This window comes from Electrona antarctica (genome assembly GCF_951216825.1).
Source record: "Electrona antarctica genome assembly, chromosome: 3".
NCBI lineage: Eukaryota > Metazoa > Chordata > Actinopteri > Myctophiformes > Myctophidae > Electrona > Electrona antarctica.
This window is the reverse complement of record NC_136808.1, coordinates 23,318,412-23,326,980: the sequence shown is the minus strand read 5'-3', so window position 1 is coordinate 23,326,980 and position 8,569 is coordinate 23,318,412. Positions and strand designations below refer to the sequence as shown.

General features: G+C 46.0%; 1 protein-coding gene across 1 annotated transcript in view; it reads right to left on the bottom strand.

Moving 5' to 3' along the window:
• The window catches only part of LOC306920899 (cadherin-8-like), a gene marked incomplete at both ends in the record, with an annotated part of 200,150 nt that extends 192,016 nt beyond the window's left edge, over nt 1-8,134 (bottom strand). The window contains one exon of the mRNA XM_079497879.1: nt 7,835-8,134. Within this exon, the coding sequence (XP_079354005.1) occupies nt 7,835-8,134 (300 nt within the window). The remainder of the gene's footprint in view (nt 1-7,834) is intronic.
• Nucleotides 8,135-8,569: the final 435 nt, after the last annotated feature.

Sequence of the window (8,569 nt, the reverse complement as noted above, 5' to 3'; positions counted from 1 at the left end):
ATTTGAACAGTATACATACTGTCACTGTGCCACACCCCGCATCGGCCCCCGCAGGCAAGCTTTAGCAGAGCTCAAGAGTCACTCTCTCTCTCTCTCCGTAATCACCCCATCATCCAGAGAGAGAGAGAGAGAGAGAGAGAGAGAGAGAGAGAGAGAGAGAGAGAGAGAGAGAGAGAGAACAAGGCAATCCAACAATCCACAGCTGAAGTAGCTTCAGTATTTATAGACTCCTGTCTCACATCTTGTACCAGCAGCTCAGAAACCCTCACAAGCCAAAAGAAGGGAAGACAAAAAGAAATGGAACTGAACTCTGACTCCAGTACTGTATGAACAACACCTGCAATACACACAGGTTATGTCATATAGTGTACATTGTATATACAAACGCTCACAAGCACGCACACACACGCACGCACGCACGCACACACACACACACACACACACACACACACACACACACACACAGCTAACTCCAAAATGTTTCATTTTCCAGGAAATGAAAAATAAAAAATAAAATGTTTCAGGAAATTAAGGAGAAATCTTATATTTTCAAAACAAAGCAATACTGCCACATCACAGTCACAGTTGGTGTTGTGACTTTATATATTGTCAATTACTTCCATGAGAGGGGGAGAGGTGGTGGAGTTAGCTGCTTTATTAGCAGACAGTCTGAGGATCCAATGGAGTTAAGAGGTTTTGTCCAAAGCACTTTTTACTACTTTCCATTGGTTCAGTACACACAGACGTAAAGGGTGTTCAATAGCACTGATTTATGCAACAAAAAATAAAAATCTAAAATGGAGTTATGTGGTATATACTCGTGGTGCTATATGCAACTCCCACATGTCACACGCTGTCGTGGCAATCAGCTGACCATTTGGGCGGGGTATTTAAGCTCATGTTGTATTATTGCAACGCTGGGTGTTACAGGGTTAAGGCTGCAGTCGTCCTGCATTCCTTCTGTCAGCGTTATACTGGTGCAAGGGAGGGTCCCAAGGGACCCATTTTGTTATGCACCTGGCCTCTAGGGGGTGCCATGGTAGGCTACACAACAGAAAAACAGGGGAGACGCATGCAGTTTACCAAAATAAATGTAATGTATTAATTAAGATTTAAGAAATTATACAAAAATAAGAAATCAAGGAATAAATCATAAATACCCAGATGAGGTGTGGAAGTCTCAGTAGTCAGTAGTGTAGTGTGTGTATGTGTGTATGTGTGTATGAGTGAAGCGTGCGTGCGTGCGTGCGTGCGTGCGTGCGTGCGTGCGTGCGTGCGTGCGTGCGTGCGTGCGTGTGTGTGTTGCATGTACGTATTAACCAAAATGTTGAAAAGGGTGCAAGGGTCTACAAGCTCACAATAATGCGTCGCGATGCGACACATTGTGAGCTTGTAGATCTGCTATTTTCAAACAATGTTTATACATATGAATACTTTAAATGAAACATTCCGCATAACGAGTAATTTAACTTTTTGATTCCCATACTTTTGCACTTTTACTTTTTTAAGTACATTTTGAATCCCAGACTTAGTAATTCTACATTGCAGTATTACAGTTGAGTACTTTTCTGTTTCTTCCCACCACTGAGAACCACTGCTGCAGGACATACAGTATACTGCACATTTCAGGATGTCATAATCCTTGCATCTTTGACAAATATTAAATGACCCGACCAAATAAACCAAATAAAAATCCATATCTATGTTCACACTGCTTTAGCCCTGCATGGCTGGGAATCCTGTGAACTAACCTTGTTTGGTGAGGATGACACTGTTTGTGCCTGCGTGCGTGCGTGCGTGCGTGCGTGCGTGCGTGCGTGCGTGCGTGTCATCATCACAGAGCATTCTCACCAAGCACACACGCACGCACGCACGCACAGACAGACAGACAGACAGACAGACAGACAGACAGACAGACAGACAGACAGACAGACAGACAGACAGACAGACAGACAGACAGACAGACAGACAGACAGACAGAATATATTTTGACATATAGTCCATTTTCTTTTTGCTGAATAAATAATCAAAGCTTTTTTTTATTATACTGTCAGTCCCGGCAATCTTGTATTAATGACTGATTATCAATTCTCTTTGTGCAAAAAAAAACAAAAAAAACATGTAAAATGTTGAGGCACATAAAAGTATTGAACGATGACTGGAGGGATCAGTCAATTCTACGCTACGTCTGCGCATTGCGCTACAGCGTGGGTGACCGGGGGTCCATCATTAGCAATTCCCAAACACAACACACTAAACGATATAGCAGGGAAAGGAAAAAAAGCTGTGGCTATATACAAGTTATGCCTGAGACTGGGAGATATATACCGCTGCACTAGCTCTCTCTCCACCTTCCTCGCACTACAAAGTCAATAAATGTGTGGATTTCCTTCCCCCTTTGCTGCAAACAAATGGCAATTTCTTACCAGTTACTCATCCGGAACTATGTTGTTTTTTTTTATTTACTTTAATGTTCTACTTCGAACGAGAGCTGCCTCTTGCCTCTGTAACTTTGAATTATTGAAATGGCAATGGAGTTACCAGGCAGAAAAGAAAGAAAAAACACCCTGGGGGCCGTCCCGGTTCCGGTGAGCCGGCCCGCGTCCGAAACGGTCGAGAAGTGACAGAGTTATACCGTGTTGCAGCTTTTCCATGCTCGGACGGACACATGAGAGACAGACATATAGGGACACACATAGCTGCGTAATGGAGAGGAGGCACCGTTCAAAAAAACATGAACAAACTCCCTCGGTCTACATTAGAAAGCAGGCCTTATCCCACTTAATCTGTGATTGTTTCCCATGCGTCTGTACAGAGCAGGCCTGCATCCAATGCACCTAATTAACTGTGGCATGACGTTGGGATAGCTTTCACTTTGTGTCCCTGCTATTTCCCCATGTGTGTGACATTAAAAAAATAATGACTTGTTTTCTTAAAAAACTAAAATGTCTTTGCTTATTTTCCCTACGTCTAACAAGAGTCTTCACATTCTGAGCATATAAACAACTGGAGTTGTTCCTGCTCAAGACATCACATCTTCTTCTCATTACCACCCTTAATGACGGCTTCTTTCTGTCTTTTCTTTTGGAGCTCATGATGAGTAATCCCCTAAAAAATCCCCCTCTCAACGCCGCGTGCGGTTTTAAGCTGCATCCAAGCCACAACAAGCTCTCCCCGGCTTCACACGTATATATTACTATATTATAGTCAGGGGATATTAATACAATCTGGGAATACATTTCTTACCAAAACATTCCTTCACCAATGTGTTTGTAAAAGTGTCTAATAACATAATCCAACATTGGTTTCTATTTAAGCACCCTAGGGGGAATTTTTGACAGCTGATGAAAGCTGGGGTACCATCAACAACCAATATATGGCAAAATGTTCTAAATTTCATTATGCTTTAAGTAGCATGTGACGTGTCAAACTAAGGGGTTTTCATGATTCTGAATCCATTCTAATAACAAACATTATTCTGATGATATTCCCTGACTATAATAAGCACATGTCTGTGCTTCTCTTGCAGCGGGCGGGGACTGATGGGGGGGGGGGACAAATAAAATACACACCGCTTGGTGAATCACAATGTCAAAGAGACGCGGCCGCAGAGACACATAGAACGGACGGCGTGCTGTCACGTCTCGCGGCCGTCCATCTCCTTCCACCTCTGCCACACGCTGCACTGCACGCTTTCCTGCATTTATACGCTAATGCTCGCTCGCCCTCTTCCACGGCGGCAAGGATGGAAATGAGAAGGGCACGCCATTAAGGATCAATGGCACGGTCTCTCTCTCTCTCTCTCTCTCTCTCTCTCTCTCTACTATTTTAGACGGTGCTATAACGCAGAGAGAGCTCAGTCACAGCAGGCCAACAGTGGATACACGTAGAATTAAGCTTCGGCTAAACTGAGCAATAAAACCATGGGATGGAAATGAGTGCAATCAAGGCCCATGCACAAGCACCACACGCACGCACACACGCACGCACGCACGCACGCACGCACAAACAAAACACACATATGACCCATTTGAGTCACCCCTCCCACTCCCATTTGATTCATTTTTTAATTAAGGATGTGAATGAGAGAAAGGCCAAGAGAAGGAAGGAGACAGACAGATAGAGAGAGAGAGAGAGAGAGAGAGAGAGAGAGAGATTGATAGTCCTGAACCAATTCTCTACCATCTTTGCTGTAACTTAGGACTTATCTCGGCCCGGCCAGGCATATATACGCACGACGAGCACTTAACCTTGCGGTGAATACAACCCATCATCACACATCATCTCTCAAAGGCGAGCCATATCCCTCTCCAACCTGCACACCTCCCCCCACCACCACCCTCTCCCAATCCTTGCACTGTCCTTCAGCCGTGAGAGTGAGACCGACGCTTATTCCTTTGAGTAACTTGTGAGCCAAACAAGCTTGTTGCAAGGTATTAACAGGGGAGGGAGAGAGAGAGAGAGAGAGAGAGAGAGAGAGAGAGAGAGAGAGGAGAAGGTTTATGACAGAGAATACATAAAGAACTACCCTCTCAAGCCACCTACCCGTATTGTATTTTGACAACTACTTTCCAGAGAATCTTCTCCTAACATGGCGTCATTGCAGTACACTTCATCCTCCCTGCCATGCATGCAGCCCACAAAATACCATTCAGAGCTACTGTCTGGATGTATACGGTTTAGTTGTCTCAGCATTCTGATGAGCAGCTAATGTACAAAAAAATGGAGCAGAGGGCTGGCTAATTGACTCGCCTGAAATATTAATACACCACTTAACAGCTGTTTTGTCTTCGTGTTGTATTCGGGGGGAAAAAACACAGGTGCAAATCCCGCTTGGTGGGAAATGTATAATTGATTCGGCCATATGATGCATCATGTGAAATGGATATCATGAAAGCAATGCGGAAGTGATCTAGGTTTTACTTCGTTGCTCATGGTCAATGTAAATGTTTCCATGTTCCTGCTTTCAGTGGCATAGTGCAGGCGATGATAAACACACTCCATCTTCAAATGACCACAGCACTCTCAGAGGGCAGCCAATAATAACATGTCAATGCATCACAAATGGAAAAGGCATCACTCAGCAGAAATTCAAATCGCGGGATACCTCGGGCGGGGTTGACAAAAGGGCCTTTCTGTGTGGAGTTTGCATGTTCTCCCCGTGTCCCCTAGGGTAGGTATACACTCACATGTTCTCCCTGTGTCCCCTAGGGCAGGTACACTCACAAGTTCTCCCCGTGTCCCCTAGGGTAGGTATACACTCACATGTTCTCCCCGTGTCCCCTATAGGGTATAGGTACCCTCACATGTTCTCCCCTGGTCCCCTAGGGCAGGTACACTCACATGTTCTCCCCATGTCCCTATAGGGTAGGTATACACTCACATGTTCTCCCCGTGTCCCCTAGGGCAGGTACACTCACATGTTCTCCCCTTGTCCCCAAGGTAGGTATACACTCACATGTTCTCCCCGTGTCCCCTAGGGCAGGTACACTCACATGTTCTCCCCGTGTCCCCTAGGGTATAGGTACCCTCACATGTTCTCCACTGGTCCCCTAGGGCAGGTACACTCACATGTTCTCCCCATGTCCCTATAGGGTAGGTATACACTCACATGTTCTCCCCGTGTCCCCTAGGGCAGGTACACTCACATGTTCTCCCCGTGTCCCTATAGGGTAGGTACCCTCACATGTTCTCCCCGTGTCCCCTAGGGCAGGTACACTCACATGTTCTCCCCGTGTCCCCTAGGGTAGGTATACCCTGCATGTTCTCCCCGTGTCCCCTAGGGCAGGTACACTCACATGTTCTCCCCGTGTCCCCTAGGGTAGGTATACACTCACATGTTCTCCCCGTGTCCCCTAGGGCAGGTACACTCACATGTTCTCCCCGTGTCCCTATAGGGTAGGTACCCTCACATGTTCTCCCCGTGTCCCTATAGGGTAGGTACCCTCACATGTTCTCCCCGTGTCCCCTAGGGCAGGTACACTCACATTCTCCCCGTGTCCCCTAGGGTAGGTATACCCTGCATGTTCTCCCCGTGTCCCCTAGGGCAGGTACACTCACATGTTCTCCCCGTGTCCCCTAGGGTAGGTATAACCTCACATGTTCTCCCCGTGTGCCCTAGGGTAGGTATACCCTCACTCAGGTGAAAAGAAGCGGCATGGACTCGTCATGCATAGAAGGAACCATGAGGTCAGTCTGTTGCTCTCCCCAGGTTGGCAGAGAGAGTCTATATCTTACATTAGATATTTGACATACGGGTGGAAAAAAAATGGTTGCAAAATCTTGGGATAAATCTTTTGCCAAAAAAGAAATTGCGGGATACCAGTACATTGTTTGGGGATGGTATTAGCAAGGAGTGCTCAAATAATATGCCGAAGCCCCCATGTACTGCGGCTGTGTGCCAGAGCCAGTCAGCGAAGAGCCTTAGTTTGGCTGCCAGGTTGAATCTCGGCATGCATGCAGGTTGAGTCCTCCCAGCAATGAGCTGTGAACAAGCTGCTTTGGCCCGACCGGCTAGAACAGTGGTGGAAAGTAACTACATGCATTTACTTATACTGTAAGTACTGTACTTAAGTACAATTTTGAGGTATTTGTACTTCACTTGAGTATGTACAATTTCCAGTACTTTGTTACTTTCAGAGGCAAATATTGCACTTTCACTCCACTACATTAATTTCACAACTTTATAGTTACCTTGTAGATTTGCATTGTTATATTACAACACATAGGCCCTACCACTTCAGCCCTTTACACATTTCGGGCATTGGCCATTCGCGATGCGACGCATTGCAAGCTTTTAGATCGGCTATATTTTCAAAAAGATTAGTATACATTTGAAAACACAAAATGGGACATCCTGCATTAACGAGTATACAGTCTTCGTTTTGTAGTTTAGGTACATTTTAATGCCAATACTTCTGTATACGTTTAACTCAAGTATACATTTTTGAATTACTTGTAACATAGTACAGTGCAGTATCAGTACCTTTACTTAAGTAAAACATGTGAGTATACTCTTTTTTTCCCCACCACTGCCGGCTACAGCAGCCATATCCCTCCCATATAGCGGGAACGTAGCCATGCCACTTCCAAACAGGCCAGGGAGCAGGTGGCCCTTAGCCGTAGGATTATGCCGGCAGGTCTGTTTATTATACACCCACCACCCGCGCGGGAACAAAAGGAACCGAAAATAAATAACCCTCTGAGCCTTGTTGGGGAGTCCCCTTTGCACATGGCACTCTGACCATGGGACAAAACAAAAATGACTTCAGAAGCAAAGCGAGAGCCCTACTAGTGCCTTTGCCCAGAGCAGTGGACCTCAGAGGTGAACGAGTCCTCCCCCAAAAAAAGAAAGACAGAAAGAGAGAGAAATAGACGGAATAAACAGGGAAAAACATGCACTTTATTATGATTATTGGTAATTATGATAAAACGTGCCACAAGAGAGGGCTAAACACGCTTTATCTGTTACACAGTATGTCACATTTCAAGGACATCCAACACCATTGGAGATTTTTAGCCCAATTATCTGGTGGCAGTTTAATTATTTTCTTTAAAAAAAACCCATTTCATTTAGCTTTCTCTCTCTCTCTCTCTCTCTCTCTCTCTCTCTCTCTCTCTCTCTCTCTCTCTCTCTCTCGCTCACTGACACTCTCACTTTTATTTCTGTATCGCTGCTTCCCTTTAGAAAATAAAATAAAAAAAACACTCTGCCCCACGGGAACAGGGGGTAAAAAAATGGATGTGAGCATTCAACATTCAAATGGATGAATTAATGTTTCCACACGATAAGCAAGCTTAACATAAAGCCGGCAATCGCGGCACATACACTCACCCTGCCAACGAGGATTGGATCGGGCCCAGAGAATTCCTCCAGCACGAACATTTGATTCCAGACCCATCCTCTCTTGGCGCGGCTCAGTAGTTTCTGTCCTCCTCCTTCGCCACGAAGAAGAGCGCTCACGCTCGCCGCCATCGCCGCCTGCTGCACCGTGTCCGTCTGTTGTTGTGCACTTTTGGGTGCCGGTCCCGCCACGGGACTCGGAGACGCGCAGGGAACGCACGAAGTAATCCACAGCAGCAGCAAAGAAGTCCACAGATCCACCAGCAGCATCTCCTCCGACCGTTTCGGCATCTTATCTTGTTTCGTGATTGTATTTTATTCTCTTCACGATGCCCTCTCCCTCTCTAACTCTCTTTTCACTCTCTCTCTCACTCTCGGTCTCTGTCCCCCCCTCTTCTCTCCCCTCAGATCAACAGCTCCTTCTTAGATAACAAGAAAAGGTTACTTGTTTCCACTTTGAACGGCCGAGCTTGTATTCACGGCGTGATAAAGGTCAGTTGTATGTCTTGGCGTGCCTCCATAGTGGTTGGTGGTGGTGGTGGTGGCGAGGGGGTGAGGTGTTCCACGAAGCATCCATTTGACGTTTTAGACCAAGGGGGAGGAAGAGGAGGAGGAGGCCTACAAGGGAAGCAATCACAGTTTGTTAGGATATTTCCCACCACACCACCACAGGTTCAGGTGCTGTCAGAAGGCGGAAGGCGTGGAGGCAAAGATAGAAGTGAGCGA